The sequence below is a fragment of the Cibotium barometz genome, chromosome 37 (assembly GCF_041138505.1).
Source record: "Cibotium barometz isolate CiBa-2024 chromosome 37, ASM4113850v1, whole genome shotgun sequence".
NCBI classification, from domain to species: Eukaryota; Viridiplantae; Streptophyta; class Polypodiopsida; order Cyatheales; family Cibotiaceae; genus Cibotium; species Cibotium barometz.
The window spans coordinates 31,501,009-31,523,166 of record NC_141082.1 but is presented as its reverse complement, the minus strand read 5'-3'; the positions used below and the strand labels follow the sequence as shown (position 1 = coordinate 31,523,166).

Genomic DNA, 22,158 nt, shown 5'->3' with positions numbered 1-22,158 from the left:
AGAGAGAGAGGGGCAAAGAGAGAGAGAGAGCAATTTATAAGAAAATATTAAAAGAAAAATAGTTATCCTTTGTTTGGACTTCTACAAAAATTTTGACCTACTTACACTTCTTCACATTGTGTGACCAATGAGATCACGTCTACTCTAAACATTATTGAAGATTAGGCCCTCTAAAAAAAACTATGTTCTATTTATGCATCCAATGGGAGCTTGTGTCCTCTAAACATTTCAAATGGATTTTACACATAATTGGTTGAAACTTAAAAATCAATTGAGAATTTGCTTAAGGGCTTACGGGACTCCTAAGTATGTTAAAGAGCTTAAAAAAAGTGGAAAATGTAGGTCTATCACTTTTCTTTTCTTTTTGCAAGGTAAGTATACTTTATTAAAGGAAAAAAAGATTTTACATCACATCATCTATGTTGGACATACATTCAAGAGTATTGTCTATAGCTACTCTTACTAGCAAGTAAATTTATTATCAAAAGTTACCCTAGAGGTTTCTTCAAACTTTGTTATATGTACTTCACCTAGAACAACTTCTCACATTAGACTCTTGATTATTTTTTAGAAAAGATCAATTTATGCAAGGTTAGAATATGGCTGTTGATCTAATCCATTGCCAAACTTCTATTAGCTTAGGGTTCAGTTTCTTGTCTCCTTGGAAGGAATGTTTCCTCTTAGAATCTTCTTGGGTCCCTGTTCTACTAAGGGTCAAGTCACAAAATGTGGATGAATTCTCTCCTCTAGATGATGTCCCCCATCCAAATGTGGCTTTTGAGGAGCCTACATAAACAAACTCTCCAATGCAATTGTATAGTTCAAATCTAGCCTGATGACCATCATGTAGATTAAGCTACCCACTATCTTCCTGTACATAGTGGGGTTCTCCAAGATCTTACCCAAACTATACTTAACTTTCCATTTGAATCTAATGGCATAGAAATTGGCTTACAACTAGCCACACCATATTTAGACACAGCATGCCCAATGTATACTACCTCTGTGTGACAACCATATTCCCTTGGCCGACCTAATAACCTCAATGCCAAGAAAGTAACTCAGTTCACCCAAATCCTTCATGTCAAATTTCTGCTTGAGGTTTACACTCTCAACTTCCTTTCCACTGTCACCCCCAACAACAATCAAGTCATTCACATAGATTGTGATTGAACAAGATTAATCACCCTTAATGACAAAAACCACTCCATTAAGAGAATTTAGTTAAATTCAAGCATTTTTTGATGGTTTTAAGAAATTTTTTGAAAGATTAAGCTACTCCTAATGCTTTCTAACACTCTAATCCAAACAATTTCAACAAAAAACATATAATAAAACTATAATTAATGATCTTAGATCTATGTTTAAACTAAAGAGACCTAACATTCACTAAAAAATACATTCTCTTGCATTGTTTGATGTAATGGATGCAAACTAAGCCTAATACAAACTATGTGCACGGCCTAAGAACATGAAAAGCCACAAAAATAATAAATTAAGCAAAAAATTAAGCAAAAAAACATTCTTTTCAAAAATAAAAAAGAGAACTATTTTACACCAAATCTCACACAAATCACCATCAAATCCACATCTTTTTCATGGGAAGCCACTAATCAAGATAATGGGCAATGGGTTATGCGTAGATTAGAGACAAAACAATGGAAAAAGCCAAGGGATGGCTCCCCGATAGCGATGCCAAAAATGTTATGGCTCACCCTAATCCTCCTTGAAACACATCCAAAAAGAGATTACCTGGTGAACCGCAACTGTCGTGAGGACTTTCCAATGGCCGAGCTCATAATCCTTGAGGTCTCCAAGCTCTACAATTCCTTGAGAAGCAATTCCACTGCGTCTCCCGCGAGGGCGTTGTCACAACGCCGTGTTGCACTATGGGTCCTCGTCCCTCCTCTCACCTCACTTTACTCACACACACTTACTAGCATGCATTAGGGAGAAAGATTAACAAGAGGACTAGCAAGAGCAAGACTCAATTGCACAATGGGAGAGTATGTTGTATTATGAGAGAAATTCACTTATATACATGGCCATGTTCACACTCACTTAAACTATGGTCGACCGGGCACTTTAGGCTCATAAGAGGTATAATGCTATTACAATGACTACTCTCATAAAATATCCATGAAGTACATCACTTAGGACTTTATCCTATCTTGCTACCACACGCTCTTGAAGTGGGAATCCCCATAAATACTCCGTCACATCATTATGGGCACCCGTCCAAGTTATAGCTTTGGACACTATTGCTTCATATCTTGAATGTATGACCCTTTGGTGTATCTACTGTGACTCCTTGATGTAAGATAATGGCAGTAGCTCTCGTTAATCCTAGAATTGGATTAACAATCCTAAAATATGACACTTGGTATTTCACATATTTTCCTTATGGTAAAAATGCCATTGGTATGAAGTGGGTTTATAAGCTTAAGCGCAAAGCTGATTGTAGTGTTTTGAGAAGGCTTGTTATAAAGAGTTATGCTCAAGAAAAGGGCATAGATTATGATGAGACCTGTGCACCCATGTCTCATAAAATCAAGCACATTATTGCATTAGCAATAATGTAATAAATTATGATGAGATCTGTGCACCCACGTCTCGTTAAATCAGGCGCATTATTGTATTAGCAGTGTATTATAGTTGGAATATTATACTTCGGTTGGATATCAAGACTGTCTTCTTGAATGGTGATTTGCATGAGAATATTTGTGTATCTCAAGAGAAGGGCATAGATTATGATAAGACCTTTACACTTTCGTATGACTACAATAAAGTGTATTATTGCATTAGCAATGCAATATCTTTGGAATGTACATGAGTTAGATATCAAGATGGCCTTCTTGAATGGTGATTTTCATGAGGAGGTTTATGTATCTTAGCCTCCTGGTTTTGTTGAGAAGGGCCAAGAATCTAAAGTATGCATGTTAAGAATATATATATGTGTGTGTGGCCTTAAGCAGGCTCCCACGGCATGGTATAAAAAGATAAATACATAATACTTGGTTGCAAATAGTAATTACATCAATCCAATTGAGATTCCCCTTTATGTAAAGAGGAGTAAAGATTTTCTTTTAGTCATGTTGATTTCATGCTGCGCTCACATGCCCTCATGATGAGGAGAAGCTTCAGCCTTTAAGGCTAAATTACATATGTTATTTGAGATGATAGATTTGGGCTTGCTACATTATTATTTAGGTAAACAGTTTATGTAGCGTGATGATGGTATTGTGATGTTGTAGTCAAAGCACATACAGAGGTTGCTTACATGGTTTAGTCTTTAAGAATATTGCTACACCAATAGAGATAGGTGCTATTCTTAGTCTCCAGGATACATGTGAACTATTTGATAGTGTTTAATGCTGCACAAACTGCATTATCACTATGCCATGGAGAGGCTCATTGTAAGAATATAAAATAGCTTCTTGAAGTAAGGAAATTTATGGAGTTGACGTAAAGAAATTAAGAAAGAACATGGAAATTTGTATTTATTTTTCCCAATAACCCTAAAGCCCTTAATCAAAGCTTTTTATTCCTAAAGTACCATGTAGTTTAAATATATTCTTTACACTTCCACATTCTTTAGTTATCTTGATTATATATTCAAGAAGTAATAACAATGTAAGAAGCTTTCACATTCTTTAATTCGCTTTCTTGTTTATGCAAGAAGCATTGCATTTGATTAGAATTATACATCTTCTATCAATAAAAAATATATTTTAAAGAAATAATCTATAAAAACACCTTGTCATTATATGAGGCCATGATCTTGATGGGCTCGTGACCTTTCTTTCTCATCATCTATCAAAGATTAAAGGACATATTCCCATCTATATTTGAAAAAGTATTTTGTATGTCCATGAAGTGATCCTTTTTCTAAAAGAGAAATCATTTATACCACAACATGACTCATATTCTATCTTGAAAAAAGTACTTTGTATGTTCATGTAGTGATCCTTTTTCTAAAAGGAAAAAGCATTTATGCCACAACATGACTCATTCTATCTTGAATTTTTTTACATTAGCTTGTCATGTGCATAGTTTACTTGGAGATTGATGTGTCTCTGTTAACGACTTTAAGATTCTCCTCATTTTGTAATACAAAACTTTGTATTGATTAATTTACCTTTTTTTATTAGGGTCTAAAGTTCTAGCCAAGCATATGTTAATTCGTCCTTTTTTTTAATATCTTCTTTGTTATTTATCCAACAAAAAACTCATGCACATATTCCTATTTTATAAAATTCCATTTACATTTGCATAACTTTTCATTTCACAACTTTTCTACAAAAGCTTGATTTAAATGTTTATAGTAAGGCTATGCTTAAAAAAGACACATAAAGCATACTTGAAAGACTGCTCATTCAAAATAGAGACTTATTAATAAAGCTTAAAACTTATTCAAATCTAAAAGTGGAACAATGATGGATCAAAGTAGTTATGCATTCTACAATACAATATATAAATGAATCATATTATTGAACTAGGAGGTTTAAATTTACTGTCTTTTCTTTATAAAGGGGAAGGAGGCTCAGGAGGTTTAAATCTGCAAAATGTAAAAATAAAATTCTTTAGAGAGGCCCAAAACCCTCCTAGTAAAAGCTCCTTTGTCTTAATCTTTATAATGCCACACAAGAAATTTCTCATAGATTTAAGACAAGACATTTATGTAATGCCACATAAGACATTTCTCATAGATCTAAGCTAGATTGATTCAGGGGTAAGGACGATTAATTCATATGACATTGCATGCTTTTCAAAGCATTATATCTTATTCTAGTTTCACTTTACATGTGTAGATTTTAAACATACATAACCCATGGAATCAAAGAGTTTGAGATGTGCTGGTGAGAAGGATTAGGGATGGCTGAACACCACAAGATATGATAAGGCTTGTGAAGAATGATAAAAGAGAACTATTGTAGCTATAATGGGCATCAATTTCAAAACAAGCAAACCATTAACATTATAATGTATTAGAAGTAACATTTCTTTTTTGTTTGATGGGAGGAAATGTGTATAAGGGGAAGTAATAAAGTTGTTTCTAGCACCCTAAGCCATAATAAAGCACACAAAAACAAAGAATTTCTACAATATTAGAATGGATTTGGAGTAATGGTTTGTCAAGATTTTTAATTACAATGGAAGATGCTTACTTGAAAGGTGATACAAAAGCAAACAAGGTCTTATTTTGCCAAAAAAGGGTGACTCCTAGAGATATTAAATCAATAGTTTATGTGGAATAAAGGCTTCATATAGGTTTTACTCCTTCTTTTCTCATGAGTTTCTCTAAAAACTTTAGCCCTTTATTAAAGGCTTTGGACCGATCATCAATAACCTACACCCTTTGGTAGTGATGAAAGAATGCTAGAAAGAGTCTTTATCAATATAAGTACTCATCACCTTATTTCAATGTCAATATATTTTAGCACCATCTACCTTTGCTTTTCCTACTACTATTTGATTTAGCATCTCTTCTTTGACCTGCAATTATTCTCAAGACTCCCAACTAAAGTGAATAATGTATGATGATCTATACTTTTCAATGGTCCCAAAAAATATATTAATTATTTCAAAAAAGAACGCTAGAAAGAGTCTTTATCAATATAAGTACTCATCATCCTCATTGCCTTATTTCAATGTCAAGACATTTTAGCATTATTTACTTTTGCTTTTCCTTTTACTATTGTATTTAACATCTCTTCTTTGACCTATAATTATTCTCAAGACTCCCAAATAAAGTGAATAATGTATGATTATCTATACTTTTCAACGGTCCCCAAAAAAATATTAATACACTCTATGAATTATTATTGTACCTTGAGATGCCTTAGTTTGTGGCTTCTTGACCTTTTCCCCTTTGGTTGTATAATTAGCAAATTCCTTGCATATAAAATAATTTCTCCAAATGGCAATGCTAAGTTATAGAAGATATGAACAAATTATTGTTTATTTAAGAGAATGAAAATGGAAACTATAGCATCGAACAAATAACAAAATATTGACATTTGTGATTCCTAAAAAATTAAGAGCCGTAATTATACACACACATTTGCAATATGAACAAAGGTATAGATATTAATTTTTAGTAAGGTTATCCATTCCAAAACATGGAATTAAGTAAGATGAATGAAGAGAAATAATTAGAGGCTCTTTGTTGGTGTGCACAAGGAGATCCGTTCGCAACATGAATTGCACTAATCTAATAAGGAGGAATAGGTTTAGGTTTGTTTGACACACTCTTGGACATATAAGATCGTTAGCTTTTCATTGCCCACATTTTACATTAGTAGGTATACAAGTTCCTTAACTCTTGGACATGTAAGATCCTCACCTTTTTATTGGCCACATTCTTTGACATATTAGCAGGTATACAAGTTTCTTTAGTGAGCATTGTATTAAGAAAGAAACCCTTGGTTCCTCCCAAACCATGCATAACCATTTTGAGCATTTAATTAATAATAAGGGCTAATAGTATTAAAAGTCAAAAGGGATATGATAGTTGATGGTAGCAGTTGTTGCATAGAGCCAATGGGAATGGGGGGTGGTGATAGTGCATTCTGAAGGGGAATGATGTGTGTGTAACACTTGGGTGCACAATAAGCTAACGTCACTTTTTTGTTATTCACCACTAATAAAAGTCAAAAGGGATATGATAGTGGTAGTAAGTAGGTGCATACTATCAATGGGGGTGGTGATAGAGCATTTTAAAGGGGAATGATGTGTGTGTAACACTTGGATGCACAATAAGCTAACGTCACTTTTTTTGTTATAATTCGCCAATAATGTGATTTTACCATTATTTTCCACTAACGTCACTTTTTATTCTCCACTAATGCAACATGTCATGTTATTCTCTGTACACTAACATCACCTCTTCTCTTATCCTTCATTAAGAGAAGTGAAAACTCATTCATTAGTTTAAGACACAAGACCATATAACCTTAATGTGCTAAGGTATTTTAATCTTTATAAAACTTAAATAGTTAAGTTTTCTATATATAGAGGAGTTTGATTTCTGCTTCTTTTGTACATTGCCATGTTTCTCTAAAAAAATATCACTCTTTTAACCAAAATTTTGGGTATGGAAAACGATATACACAATGGGTAAGGGGGTTTTACATGGAAAACCCTTACATATGTGGGAAATAAGGGTATTTATTAAAGGGGTTTTACATATATATAGGTATGGAAACTCCAAGTGAGTGATCTATACAAGAATATTTTTGGAGGGGTCATGCATGTAGGTGCATTCCTTATTACAGGTGATGACAATACTAGAAAAGAGAGGGGTGATGAAAATGGGAACTTAAAGAGTGGGGAAGGCATGAGCTCCTAGCAAGTATTATTGAAAGAGGTGGCACACATATCTCACACACATAGATTTCATTTTTGTTGAGTGTCCCTTTTATTTTATATGGCCTTCACATGTGAATAACCTTAATTCTACGACAAAGGTTCTAAAGAATATACATTTGGATATGCTCCATAAAAGCATTAGTTTTCTTTGACATCACAACATGCCATGCTCCCCATTATCGTAGAACTTGGAAAAGGAGTTTCATGACACAACATCCCAAAAAGTCTCATGTTAAACAAATCTAAAGCACTCTCTCCTCTTTATTACTATATATAAAACATAGTGAGGCTTTGTGAATGTTTATTTATTGAGAACATGAAGGACAAATAAAGATGAGAAATATATGGTCCCTTGAGAGCCATGAAAGTGCAAGGTTTTCCTTCATGAGATTTTTGGGCATTTGAAAGTTGCATTCATAACCAACCCGAGCTTTGAGAGGTTATTTCTTACACAAGGTCTTTAATGAAAAGATACTGATAAATGAGAGGTTTTTGTAATTGTTTTCAACAAACTTTTATTAATGACCTTGTTTGAATTCATATCTGTACATTCATATGAATGCATAGATAAATGATATGTTTTTGTATTCATAAAACCAACTTTGCGTGGTGAGCATGTTTGAATGAATAAGATGTTTTTATTATTAGTTTCAACCAACTTTGCTCGATGACCTTGTTTGAATTCATATATTGATCCCAATGTGATAATTGTTGATCCCAATGTGATAATTTGAATTCATATATTGATCCCAATGTGATAATTATATCAATTTAAAAGATTTAATTGGTTGCTATATGGTGATGGTGGTTTTAGTAAATTATCAACAAGTGGAACTTTTGTAAACTAAGGGTCCCACATGGCCCATGCTCGTATTCTTGTGTTTGAATGTTAGATTCCTCACCACAAGCTACACATGATTGTTCACACACATTTATTGAAATACATGTTTTAACATTATGGAGGTTGCTAGTAGGTATGCATGATAAAAGGTATCTTTGATGTAGTTTATCAATGATTGTAGCTTATTAAGTGTGTCACTAAGCATTTTTGGACTCTCACTAGTGATATAAATAGGAGCTTGTAGTTTACCAAGTGTGTCACTGAGCATTTTTAGACTCTCACTAGTAGTGATATAAATAAGGATTGAGGTCTATCTTGGGCTTCCCCTTGATTTTGCACCTAAGGGCACATTGACATTGTACATATCCAAAGCCTCACTAGTGAGAAGGAAGAACCAAGGGCCTTGTGCCTGGGTCCATTGTAAGTTAAGGTTGGCCAAGGTTGTAACCCTTAACCATAAGTTGACGTAGGCTTTGTGAGGGCCATATTTCTTTTTATTATGAAAATTGGCAATGTTGAGGTTTCTTAGGGTGTGGCATCATTACGTTGAAGATGTTATGCTTCATTTGATTAAAAAGTACAAACCCATAATAAGTTATGCAACACTTGGAGGTTCACTTCCTCATGGATGGGTTTGTAACACTAATACTTTAGCTATAGTATGGGGAGGATGGTTGTCTAATCATGTTATATTTCTAGCATCATGAGCTTAGTTATCTTAATGGTAAATAAACTCTTAGAGTCATATTGATTTGTCTTGTAGCTCCTTGCTCTCATCTTGCTTATCCCTTTCCTGAGGATATAAAGCCTGACCTAGCATCACGAGCTTAGTTATTCTTGCAGTGAAGGAATATTTAGAGGTGGATCAACTTGCCGTGGAGATACTTGCTCTACTCCTTTATGTCCCTCTCCAAGGATGGGTTTGTAACACTAATACTTTGAGCTATAGTATGGGGAGGATGGTTGTCTAATCATGTTATATTTCTAGCATCATGAGCTTAGTTATCTTAATGGTAAATAAACTCTTAGAGTCATATTGATTTGTCTTGTAGCTCCTTGCTCTCATCTTGCTTATCCCTTTCCTGAGGATATAAAGCCTGACCTAGCATCACGAGCTTAGTTATTCTTGCAGTGAAGGAATATTTAGAGGTGGATCAACTTGCCGTGGAGATACTTGCTCTACTCCTTTATGTCCCTCTCCAAGGATGGGTTTGTAACACTAATACTTTGAGCTATAGTATGGGGAGGATGGTTGTCTAATCATGTTATATTTCTAGCATCATGAGCTTAGTTATCTTAATGGTAAATAAACTCTTAGAGTCATATTGATTTGTCTTGTAGCTCCTTGCTCTCATCTTGCTTATCCCTTTCCTGAGGATATAAAACCTAACCTAGCATCACGAGCTTAGTTATTCTTGCAGTGAAGGAATATTTAGAGGTGGATCAACTTGCCGTGGAGATACTTGCTCTACTCCTTTATGTCCCTCTCCAAGGAGTCCCCCACATGTCTAAGCCAAGCCATGCCATGGAGTTACTTGCTCTGCTCCTTCGTGTCCCTCTCCAAGGGGTCCCCCACATGTCTAAGCCAAGCCTAGAATGGTTTTGATGGCCTGAGATAGTAGCATAGGGTAGGCCAACTTGTCTCCTTTCACTTATCCTTCTCACTATCCTTAACAAATATGTCTAACAATTTGGGTACACCCATAACTAGCCACCATGACTAAACTTCACATGGTTTGATATTAGAGTGACAAATTGTGTCCCTCATTTTCTCCATATTGATGAATGGAAAGAGAAATTTTTCAGATGAGATGGAAAAGGTTGGTCATGAGGGATGCCTAAGGCGGCTTGCATCCAAGCAATGTGAACATTGGTGGGCCCTTTTCCAACATTGAAAAGTCATATGAAAAACTTAATGGATGATTGCCTCAAGCCTTAGATAAAATTCTTGTGAAATGACCCTTTAAAGTTGTGACAACCCCACGTGAGTGCGCACACACACGCGCGCACACACACACACACGCACATAGAAGAGTTTGCATAAGTGGCCATATATGCTTTTCACATGGTTTAATTGATAACAAATTGTGTTTGCGAGTAAAATGTAGAGTTTATTTAAGTTGATCTCATCAGTAGGGATGTCCATGGCTTGCATCCGTTTACATCGAACGTTGAATCACTTTTCAAACGTTAGGAGGCTATGTAAAGAGCTTTAGCAATTTGGTGAAAATTTCAAATGTACAATCCCGTTAAGGCCCCGAGCCTCCACCAATGCTTGCAACACATAGAGAGGCTGTGCGTCCTTGTCCTCCATCCGCCCACCCCAATCACACACTCATGGAGCCACACATATGCAAGCACACACAACATACTCTCTCTCTCTCTCTCTCACACACACACACACACACACACACACACACACACACAAAGCTTGATTGCATAAGACTTGGCTCTCAAAAGTGGGAACAAGAGCAATGCAAAAGGTGGAGCAACAGTAATACCTTATAAAGGAATGCAAGTACAGGAGAGAGAAATAACTATCAAGAGCAATGCAAAGGAGGAACAATAATTATACCTCATTAAAGGAATGCAAGTACAGGGGAGAGAAATAAGTATTCACATGCTCATCAAATTTTATTTGGTCCCTGGCAACGAGCAAGCTGAGAGGGAAGCGTGCAAGCAGGGAGCTTCTAGGGGAAGCGAACTCCATCTTCTTCAAGTGGGCTACATCCACTCCAGTGTATCAGGCGGCCCAACAAGAGCAAAACCTGCTGAGGGCGATTAGAAGGCGAGGAAAAGGGAGATGGGCGAGGCGAACGATGAGGAGTGTGCGCCCCCCCAGGCCCTCTTGGAGCGCCTCAAAGACTATGGCCAGGAACACTGCCTTGACTTCTGGAAGGACCTCGCCTTTGACGACAGAGACCTCCTCCTCAAAAACCTCGAGGTACTTGCTTCCCCCCTAGAATCCTTTCGCACTTTCTGCTCTGCTTTTCCTCCTCATTCTAATCTCGCTTTTTAGCACAGATTGGGCAATAGAAATTGCCTACCCTTTTTCTGCTTTCTCAACACAGAAAAGCGGATCTCATCTACTTATCTGTAAAAGCTTCACTGATAGGCTACATGACACAAACCGATGGGATATAGTCATGAGCCATCAAAATCTGTGCTCTGGAAACAGATCCATAGACCACATGTAGTATGACAGGTAAATTCATGTATTAAGGAAAAATCAAGGGCCAGTAAAAAAAGCGGATCTCATCTACTTATCTGTATTGTAAAAAGCTTCACTGATAGGCATGTTTAACTGAGCAGATTTTGCATTTGATCAAGCCTAGGCACTACATGACACAAACCGATGGGATGTAGTCATGAGCCATCAAAATCTGTGCTCTGGAAACAGATCCATAGACCACATGTAGTATGACAGGTAAATTCATGTATTAAGGAAGAATCAAGGGCCAGTAATAAAATTGCATTTGGTTACACCAGTCTTGCAGCCATCACCTACTGAGCTTTTGATTTGTAGCAACGCATTGAATTCATGTTTAGGCAAGTACAGGGGATGTGGCAGACTAGATATCTCTTTCTAGAGCACTAGTTCCCGTGTGTGAAGTTTTCATGTAAGCCTGCAAGATAAGCAAATGGTTAAGCGAATGCGCATGGATTAAATCCCTCCATGGTTAATCTGCCAGCAAAGCTTTCCTCCGCCCACTACAAATGTCATGCATTTGCTCCCTTCATGATTAAATTTTGTTGAGGTCAGGAAAGTCTAAAATCATGTTGATGATCATGGATAAGGGATTGGCTTCTTCCGTCGTACGAAGCTCTTACACTCTGTATATTTTGTTGTGTCACAGTCAGTATCCACTGGCCATGGATAAGTGTGCTCAATGGTCTGGGGTATCACATTGCAGTATGTGCTTTCGGTGTGTAAACTGCTAAACAATAAGTAATCTCCTGAAATTGAGCTCTCAAGCCAGTCTTGTGTGTTGGATGCAGGGCCTGGATCTTCCCCGCATAGATCGCGTTATAAAGCTGTCCTTACATTCTCGAGGCACGTTCTTGACACCCATATTCCTGTATTCTATATCCTTTAAAGATTCTCTACTTTTTCTGGTTTATCTAGACAAAGGTGCAGAATTTTGTGTTACTGATTTGTATATCAGAAAGAGCTCACCTTATACACGGAGGTAGCCATGCAGGTCTGCGTTCATCTTCGAACATAGAGCCTGTGCCTGAAGCCAGTATTTCAACTATTGAAGAAAGGACCTTGGAACAACGAGAGAGATGGTGGAATAATGGACTAAAGGCAATTGCAGAGGGAAAGCTAGCAGTGCTGCTCCTGTCAGGCGGGCAGGTTTGTTTTACAGCTTCAACTGTTTATTATCACTTGCAAATTTATCCATGGGCCAGATCTGTATCTAAAGCCATTCATGATTTAAAAATGGAAGAGCTAAGGACCACAAAGAGCTTTAGTTGGAGTTTTTTCTCATTGGCTGTGAGACTTGGCTACGTGTCTTAGACTTTAGTGAAGCATTGTAATGAGGTTGTTTGCTATAGCTTTCCCAAATTGTTTAGGACACTAAGATGTTTATTCCTATGAATAAAGCAGGAGACCCAAGATTATGGTGGGCTCTTGATGGCCAAGATCTATGGAAATGCACTAGAGGCATACTTGAATGATTGGGCTGACATGAGAGCAGGGGAATCTGAGCTATGTGTTTGACAGGATTTAAATAGGACCAATTCCACAATTGACCATATTTTTACACTCAGAGCCATTATTATCTCCAAAGCATACGCATACTCCCGTCCTCCTTGACCAAGAGGACTGGAGCTCTAAATGGGGAGGAGATTGGATGGAACAAGCCATTGGCCAATGTTTCCTCTAGCTACTGCTTGAGCTGTGTCATCTTGGGACGACTCATCCAGTATGGGGCAGGAGACTGGGGCTCTGCACCCAGAATGAGATCAATTGGTGGCCCTTGGGCCATGCTGGAGGTAACTCTTTTGGCAAATCGGCATTGAAGCTCGTCCAAAATGCATTGTCTATGTGCCACTAAATCCTCCAAGTTGTCTGGCTGAATAGCTCGGACATATACCATATATGTATAACCTCCCTTGCATACCACCCCTTTCATCTGAAAGGTAGATGTAATTGTAATAGGGCTTGTGTGAGATGGTAGGGACTCCCCAATCATCTCTAAGGAGCGGCAGCCGGACTCCTTGTGGTAGACCATGCCAGCATGATCATACAACTATGGGTGGCCTAGAAGAATATCCACCTGATTCAAAGGTTCCACCTTGAACGTGTGACATTCAGAAAACTCCCCGAAAAGCCAATGGGGCATTTCCCAAGGTCTTTGCAATCCGAAATTGGTTCGATTTCTTCTAATTGCCTCTCATAGTAGTGTCTTGGACTACGCCATTGGTGTCCACCATCATAGGCAACTTCAACCGTTCAACCATATGGTCTCTAATGATATTCTGCGAGGCTCCTCCATCAAAGAGTATATCATTGAAATATTTTCAGGCTCAACCGAAGTTATCACCAAAGCAAGGCAGATGGTAGGACTTTATAGCCGAATTTGACTTGGACATTATTCATAAGCTGGAAAAACACAACTTGATGCCTTATGTCTTAAGCCGCATGCCGTAGATGGTAGCACATTCATCCCTAGTTTGTGTCCATTTCTGGTGTTCTTTTGGTCCCATTTGTATGGCCCTTGATTGTGGGCTGGCCACCCCTTTTTTCCATATTTTTTTGGGATTTTTCTCAGCCCTTTCGGTATTTTACCAGTCGGCCAGCTTACTGAGCTCCAGTCGGCCAGCCCTCCTCACCTATAAATAGGTGGGGCTGGCCTCTTATCATTCATTCAGTCTTGTACATATTTTGCTCCCTCACTTATGAGACTTGTAGTGTCTCTTGCTTGGGACTGTTTTGCTTCAGTATATTCAGCATAGTTTTCTCCATCTCTCTCTCTCTCTCTTGCACTCTCTGTTCAGCACATTCTAGTGCCACTCTGCTTCCACTCTGTGCACTCTTTCATGGTATCATCGCTCCCGGCTTAACAACCTCTTGCTGCCCCAGATTCAACACTTTTTTTCGCACCTCCTTCTCTACGTTTTCCTTTAGATCTGCAGCTCTTTCATGCTGCGTTTTTTGGACTGAACTTGGTCACTTTGCCTCTGCGTTTTTCTCTTAGATCTTTAGCTTCCTTTGCTGCGTTTTCTGGATTGAACTGGTTGGTTGCTGCGCCCTTCAGTTTGGCTTCATCAACACAGCCTTCTGGTACTGTTTGACTAGTTTTCTTCTCTTCCACGTGGAGTTTGGGACATAGGCGGCCTGTTTTCTTCAGGACAGTAGGCTTTTGAGGGTATTATCTTCTTGGAGCTACAGGCTTCTAGGGATTCCTGTGACACTGTGTTTATATTTGGGTTTGGCACTGATATTTGGAGCAGCACGACGCAACCTACATGGTTGTAGAAGGAGAGTGTACCTGGCAGCTTTTTCTGTTACTTTTGTAGCTGAGTTGCTGTGGAGATTGCTTGTGGAGCTTTCCTGGTACCTGTTGTTGCTGCTTTCTTTTGTCTTTGACAGAGGACGACTTCTTCGGCTTCTCGGAGTTATGTTCAGCATCTGGTGCTGAGAGGAGGTGTTAGCACATTCATCCCCAGTTTCTGCCCATTTCTGGTGTCCTTTTGGTCCCATTTGTATGGCCCTTGATTGTGGGCTGGCCACATATTTTTTTGGGATTTTTCCCAGCTCTTTTGGTATTTTACCAGTCGGCCAGCTCCTCTGCTCCAGTCGCCCAGCTTATTGAGCTCCAGTCGGCCAACTTACTGAGCTCCAGTCGGCCAGCCCTCCTCACCTCCTAAATGCGGGCCCAAAAAAAGTGTCTTCGGAGTTTCTCAAGAGATCCTTTCTGACCTCCATGCCCGGCTAGTTTGCAATCATGGGTTTCCCAAAGTAGCATGGCTTTCAGCTCGTGGACATCGGACACACACACTTTCTCATGGGCATACAACAATCCATCTTTGAAGTCAAACAGTCCCACTGCCGACTTACCATTCTGCAAGTCTGTTGCCATTCTGACGACTGCTGCATCCTGTTTCTGTGCTTTCCTGATTGTGTCTAGTATTGCACTGTTTACAACGCTGACTGCATTGATCTACTGAAAGAGTGCACAGAGCGGAAGCAGTGTGGCACTAGAATGTGCTGAACAGAGAGTGCAAGAGAGAGAGAGAGAGAGAGAGAAAGAAAGAAAGAAAGAAAGATATATTAACGTCCTGTCGAGGCCAAAGCTGACCTATAGGACAGATCAGAATACATCTTTGGTTACAATCCACTTCGGGGTATCGGTTAAAGAAAAGTGCATGTGGGATCAAAAAGAAACTAACTTCAAAGCTCTCATGACTCATGAGAGTTACATGTTACAATGGTAAAATCACCATGTGCTTAATGTGATTAGATATGTATAAGTATCAAGTTCATGTCCTTCAAAAGGAGGGTGGACCTTTAAAATCTTTGATGATAGCTTTTCCTCCTCTATAGACCGCCCACTTCCCTTGTTTCCTTGCTTCTCTGACTTTGGCCAGTTCCCCCGCTCTATTCTTTAGTTGTAGTGGGGTCAACTCATCAGAAATCCACACCGAGGTACCTTGCAATGATTTAGTCTGCTTCATTACCTTGATCTTATCAATCATATCATAGTATCGAACCCTAGCCTGTTTCCCTTTAATTTGAATGTCAGTTGGGTCACCAAGGTCTATAAAAGGTACCACTTTAGTGAGTCGTTCCTTTATGATATCTACATCCAAGATGTATCCCTCTAGCTGTTCATCTGTGTTGGTACCTACTGACCAATCTTCTGGCAAGCCCCCAATTCGAACAAAAGTTTCCAGGCTTTTGACCCTTTCATTTTCTTTCAGGACTGACAGTACTTCACTGACAAAGTTCTCTGATTTTACCTGAGGTTTTGTGCTTTCTTGTTGTGTTTCCTGTATTTTTTGGGTTGCTTCTTGGGCTGCTTCCTGAATCTCCTGCTTGTTCTTGATGTCCTGCAATTGAGCTTCGAGGCCAGCAATCCTTGTTTCTTGACTGGCAATCTTTGTTTCCTTGTGTGTCAGCTCAGTTTTGAGGGTGGAGACCTCCTGCTGCAATTTCTTCAGTTCTCCCATGATGAAGATCTCCCATGGGGATTGAGGTTTGATAAGGGGTGGAAGGGGGGGTGGGTTCGAGGCCATGGTTGCAAATGACTTCAGTTTAGGGGCCATGTTGTATCACGGGGGTGCTGAAAATAGCCCACAGGGAGCCCCCCCCCTCCCCCTCAGGGGGGTACTGAATTTAAACCCTACTCAAGAGAGGGTAAGGGCGAGCAGAGGAGCAGAGGAGGGGGCTGCTACTACAGCGGCGACGAGAGGGGCAGGCCCTGCTGCAGCGGCGACGGGAGAGAGAGAGAGAGAGAGGAAGTGACGGGGAGAGAGAGAGAGAGAGAGAGAGAGAGCGGAGAGGGGGGGGCTGGGTCTGTGGCGGGAAGAGAGAGAGAGGAAGTGACGGGGAGAGAGAGAGGGAGAGAGAGAGCGGGGGGGGCAGGAGGGCAGGGGCAGCAGCAGGTGACGGGGAGAGAGAGAGAGAGAGAGAGCAGGGGGCGCAGGCCGAGAGCAGGGGGCGCAGGCGGAACAGCGAAGAGCAGGTGACGGGGAGAGAGAGAGAGAGAGAGCAGGGGGCGCAGGCCGAGAGCAGGGGGCGCAGGCGGAACAGCGAAGAGCAGGTGACGGAGAGAGAGAGAGAGAGAGAGAGAGAAAGAGAGAGAGAGAGAGAGAGAGAGAGAGAGAGAGAGAGAGAGAGAGAGAGAGAGAGAGAGAGATTTTATTAACGTCTTCCAAAAGACCGAACTCGGCCTATGAGACAAATCGGAGTACCTGTATGGGGTATCCTCTGTCATCCCAACAAAATGAAAAAGTACTGAACAAAAAAAAAAGCTGAATCTGGGTGTGCGGGGGATGGAGCTCTACTACTAGGAGAAAAATGCAAAGCTATATGCATGGAGTATACAATCATGATATGCAACCTAGCTAGCTCCATCCTGTACCATACTGGGGGTATAGAATGGTATACATCAGTGAAGGGGGTGTCCACAGCTCCCTGAAGAACATGCCTGGGTGTGCTCTGAAGCGAGCCAGTCGCTCCGCACCCTCTCTGTGAAACTGAGCTCTGATCTCTGTCATCTCTCTCTGGTATAGGCGTGGTGTCCGAAAGCCAGGTGCCCTCTGTCTCCTGCGGGCTCTAAGTGTCTCTGCTCTCTGGAGAGTAATTCCCTGCCGTGTAGGGGCTGGGAGGGGGATGGATCTCTGAAAAAATGCAGTAATCTGTGTCTGTCTCCCCCCCTCTGGAGCTGTCTGAGCCTGTAATAATGTCTCTCTGTGGCGCTGTATGTCTAGAATGTATCTCCCCAGTATGCGCTGGTCTGCTGCCTCAAAGATCTGGCGTAGGGAACGTGGCTCTCTGAATAGAATGGGATATCTCTCTCTGATGGCTGTATATGCTCTGCATCTGCATACATAATGCTCCTCACTCTCCACCTCCTCTCTGCACAATCTGCATACCCTCTCCTCTCGGGGGATCCGTGCTGCTCTGCCAGTCTCAATCTCCAATCGGTGTGATGAAACTCTGAGTTGACCAATAGCCACTCGGGAGCCGTGTGATAAAAAGCCCTCCATGTATCTAGGCCTCTCTATAAATCCATCATCAGTGATACTCATGAAGTGATCTCTGTAGTATAGCATCTCTCACTATGAGAGAGACGGATATGTGGTGCATCCCTATCATACTGGAATGGTGGTAGATGATCCATGTCTAGGCCATGCTGTGAGAACCAATGTGTGACCTGTGCATACCATGATCCTCTGTCTCCTGCCTCAGCCAGGTGTCTAGATGCCTCAAAAGCTCTGTATGACAATCTGTCCTGTGGCATCTCTCTGAATCTGTCTAGCAGGCATATAGTCTGAAATATGGCCTCTACCATCATAGGAGGCGCAGCAAACTCTGCTCGGATAATGTCATGAGGTACTGACGGTTTGCTGCGTATCATGCGTGCCATCATGAGGGCCTGTGGTCTCTCTATCTGTGTCCACCAATGGGTAGCAAGGCCTGGCGACCATACCGCTGCTCCATACATCAATGCCGGTGTGACTAATGTGTCAAATAGCCACCCCTTCGTCCGGGGCTCCTGAAAATGCGCCTGGTGGCATTGTCTCTCTAGCATAGCCAATGCTGCATATCCCCGTGTCAATCTAGCTCTGGCTGCTGAACCCATGGTGAAGCGTGTGGCTGCTGCAGAGAAGGTAACCCCTAGGTACACGTATGATGTCACCACCTCCACCTGGCATCCTGCGAGAGTAAATGTCAGCTGACTCCTGCCCTGTCTCGATGTATGAAAGACCATAACCTTGGTTTTCCCAAGGTTCACAGTAAGACCCCTCTGTGTGCAAAAATCATGGAGTGCATGTAAATGCTGCTGTAGACCACCTGGAGACTCAGACACTAATACAATATCATCAGCATAGAGCATAATATGTACTGAGGTACCTGCTAAATCAACTCCATCTCCGCCTCCCCGTGTAATGAAGTCAGCCACCTCATCAATGTATAACCCAAATAGCGTGGGGGAAAGTGGGCATCCCTGCTTCACACCAATGGTGCTAGCAATAGTCTTGGACATACCTCCTGGACATCTGACTCGCCCAAAAACCTGCTCATATAATGCATAGATGCCCCATGTCATATCTGCTGGTATGCTAAGAGACTGCAGGCGCTGAAAGAGCCTCTCTCGTGGTACTGTGTCAAATGCCTTGCGGAAATCCACGAAGCAGCAATAGAGCTTTCTCTTCCTCACTCTGGCCTGATCAATCATACATCTCAAAGTGAATACATGGTCGGTGGTAGAGAAAGCTCTCCTGAAGCCTGCCTGCCCTGATGAGCGTAAACCTGCTCGCTCAGCATATAAGCTAAGCTCCTGCTCCAGCACTGCACCATACAGTTTGGCCAGCACGTGGCCAACCATAACCGTCCTGTAGTTGCTCGGATCGAGCATATCCCCTGTTTTGTGAATCGGCACAATGGTATGCATCGTCCACTCTGCAGGCAAACCCTCTGCTAGTGCCCTGTTAAACAGGTGTGCAAGAAAAGGAGCTAAAGAATCTACTGCATATATGAGATGCTCACCCTGCAGGCCCATATGATCGGCGGCCCGTCCATGCTGTAGGCGGCGGATAGCTTCCTGTACCATCGAGTGGGTAAAGAAGCTAGCTGTGGTAGGTCGAGGCTCCTGTGGCTGAGGTATAGGTGGCTGCTGTGGGGCATGGTATAGTCCCTCTGCATATGTGTGCCATGTCTGTGGGTCTGCAATAGGTGTCGGGGTCCGGGGCTCTCTAAAGTGCCGCCATGAGACAGGGCTATCTCTACTCATGAAGAAATGAAAGATCTCTAGCTCCTGTATCTCTGCGAAGGCCCGCCTTTTGCGGCAAGTAAGTCTCCTCATCTCTCTCCTCGACTCCTGCTCTGTGATGGCTCCCAAGGCTCTCTGTATGCGCAGCCGTGAGTATAGGGCTCTGCACTCGTCATCATACCATCTGTTCTGGGGCATAGTCCCAGGTCTCGCAAGCTCTCCTGAGTGTACACGATGTGGGAAGCTCTGTAATGCAGCCGTGTGTAGGAGTGATGCGAGCTGGGCTGTAATGGTATCCATAGGTGCCAGGGGATCCATGAGTAGGAGCCCATCCTCTACTCTGCCAGTGTATATGTCTGCCATGTCATGTGTGAAGTAGATGGTAGTGTGTGGCGTCGGTATGTGGGGGGCTGGTGATACTGGTGATCCGGCTAGTGAAAATGCCAAGTATGTATGATCTGCCCCAATAGGACGAGAGAGAGAAGGAGAAAACTATGCTGAATATACTGAAGCAAAACAGTCCCAAGCAAGAGACACTACAAGTCTCATAAGTGAGGGAGCAAAATATGTACAAGATTGAATGAATGCTAAGAGTTTTCTTCCAATGCATTCGTGTGGTTTTGTGCGAAACATGGCATCAAGCGAGAGCTGGCCAATACAGGTTCACCTTCAGAGAATGGCGTAGTTGAGCGTAAGAACATGACTGTGGTGGAGATGGCGAGGATGATGTTGGAGCATCGTGATCTTCCTCATCCACTTTGGGGAGAGGTTGTGGCTACGGCTGCCCATATCCTCAACTGTTCTCCGACGACTTTAGTACCGAACATGACTCCCTTTGAGGCGCGTTTTGGCGGGAAACCAGATGTCTCCCATTTCCGAGTGTTTGGGAGTGATGCATATGTTCACATTCCAAAGAAGTAGAGGGGGAAGCTTCACTCAGAGTCCCAAAAGCTTGTTTTTGTGGGATATAACTCTCTTTCCAAGGGATCCAGGTTGTATGATCCAGAGAGGAACGAGGTCGTCGTCAACAGAGATGTGGTTTTTGATGAGCATGTTCTAGTTTCCACTGTTGATGAGCCGCCACTTCTTGGAGACCCAGATGATTCTGATGATGATTCCCAGTCAATTGTTCTAGCTAGACATCCTCAGTGAGTTGAGGAGGTTGAGCCTGCGGCTGGAGATGAGCCCCTGCAACAGCAGGAGGCTCCACGTTTTGTTCGAGTACCCAGGTGGTTGTTAGACACCCTTCGGGAGTCAGGTGTTACGGAGCTTTCCTCCGAATGGACCACAGAGGACGGACCTTGAAGATCTCATAGAGTTCGAGACAAAAGTCATTCAGCGGAGCTCTTACAGGTAAACTATGCTTTGATGTCTCGTATCATGCGGGACAAAGAGCCCACTTTCGTCAAGGAAGCCCTTGCACAAGATACTTGGAGAAAAGCCATGCATGTGGAACTAGATGCCATAGAGAAGAATAAAACTTGGGAGTTGGTTTTGAGGCGGCAAAACGGTCTGTCATTGGTGTCAAGTGGGTCTTTAAGACCAAGTATACGTCAGATGGGTTGGTGGACAAACACAAAGCCAAACTTGTGTGGCTAAGGGCTATGATCAGTGGCCAGGCATCGACTATGAGGATACTTTTGCATTGACACAACGAGGATGACTACGATACGGACCGTTCTTGCCCTTGCTTCTTCTGAGCGGTGGCCCATATTTCAGATGGGTGTTAAATCTGCGTTCCTTAATGGTGACCTGCAGGAGGAGGTGTATGTTGAGCAGCCTCCAGGCTTTGAGGCTCCAGGATCAAAGGGGATGGTTTACAGGTTGCGGAAGGCCTTGTATGATCTTAAGTAGGCTCCTAGGGCTTGGAATTAGAAGATTGATTCCTTCTTTCTACGGACTGGATTTCAGAGATCGGTTGCAGAGCCTAACCTATATCTCTTTCGGGAACGCGGCATGGTCACATTGATCATCCTTTATGTGGATGACCTCATTCTCACTGGCGGTCATATGGAGCACATTGCAGTGACGAAGGCTACCTTATCAAAGAAGTTTGAGATGACCGATTTAGGCTTACTCCACTTCTTGGGATTGGAGACCTGGCAGACCTAGAGGGGGTTCTTTGTCTCTCAGTAGCGGTATGTCCATGAGTTGCTTGAGGCCTTTGGGATGGAGAACTGCAAGCCTATCACGTCACCGATGGACCCGAACACGAAGCTTATAGTGAATGATCCTTGTGAGCGAGTTGATGCCTCTCTGTACGGGAAGCTGGTTGGTTCATTGATCTGGTTGCTGCACACCAGAGTGGACTTGAGCTTTTCTGTGGGACTGTTGAGCTCGTTTATGTAGACGCTGTTAAAGTCTCATTGGGACCCAAGATTGCGGATCTTGCGGTATCTGCAAGGTACGAAGGATCTTGGACTCTTCTACGCCACTGGAGGTGAAACGAAGGACCGAGTTCGATCCAGGCAAAGCACATTGGGATGCTATAAAGTC

The 22,158-nt window shown here is 41.7% G+C and overlaps 2 protein-coding genes and 1 long non-coding RNA gene across 8 annotated transcripts in view; 2 read left to right on the top strand and 1 right to left on the bottom strand.

Moving 5' to 3' along the window:
• Positions 1 to 10,774: 10,774 nt before the first annotated feature.
• The window catches only part of LOC147617168 (UDP-N-acetylglucosamine diphosphorylase 2-like), a 155,308-nt gene continuing 143,924 nt past the window's right edge, over positions 10,775 to 22,158 (top strand). For all 6 annotated transcript variants that reach the window (XR_015262387.1, XR_015262388.1, XM_086776776.1 and 3 more), the window contains exons 1-3: positions 10,775 to 11,156; positions 12,212 to 12,266; positions 12,415 to 12,569. Coding sequence is in view for 4 of the 6 variants with exons in the window: in XM_086776776.1 (XP_086632902.1) it covers positions 11,016 to 11,156; positions 12,212 to 12,266; positions 12,415 to 12,569 (351 nt within the window). In the remaining 2 variants the exon portion in view is untranslated. The remainder of the gene's footprint in view (positions 11,157 to 12,211; positions 12,267 to 12,414; positions 12,570 to 22,158) is intronic.
• LOC147617171 (uncharacterized) lies at positions 11,237 to 11,695 on the top strand. The gene is made up of 2 exons (XR_015262389.1): positions 11,237 to 11,417; positions 11,525 to 11,695. It is a non-coding gene; the product is annotated as an uncharacterized LOC147617171 (long non-coding RNA).
• On the bottom strand, positions 15,568 to 16,622 carry LOC147617170 (uncharacterized). Its single transcript, XM_086776777.1, has one exon. It carries the CDS (start codon positions 16,487 to 16,489, stop codon positions 15,713 to 15,715), a length of 777 nt encoding a protein of 258 aa, XP_086632903.1. The 5' UTR covers positions 16,490 to 16,622; the 3' UTR covers positions 15,568 to 15,712.

What these genes read in the sequence shown, in the direction of transcription:
- LOC147617170 (XM_086776777.1), bottom strand. Translation starts at nt 16,489, where the DNA reads ATGGCCCCTAAACTGAAGTCATTTGCAACCATGGCCTCGAACCCACCC.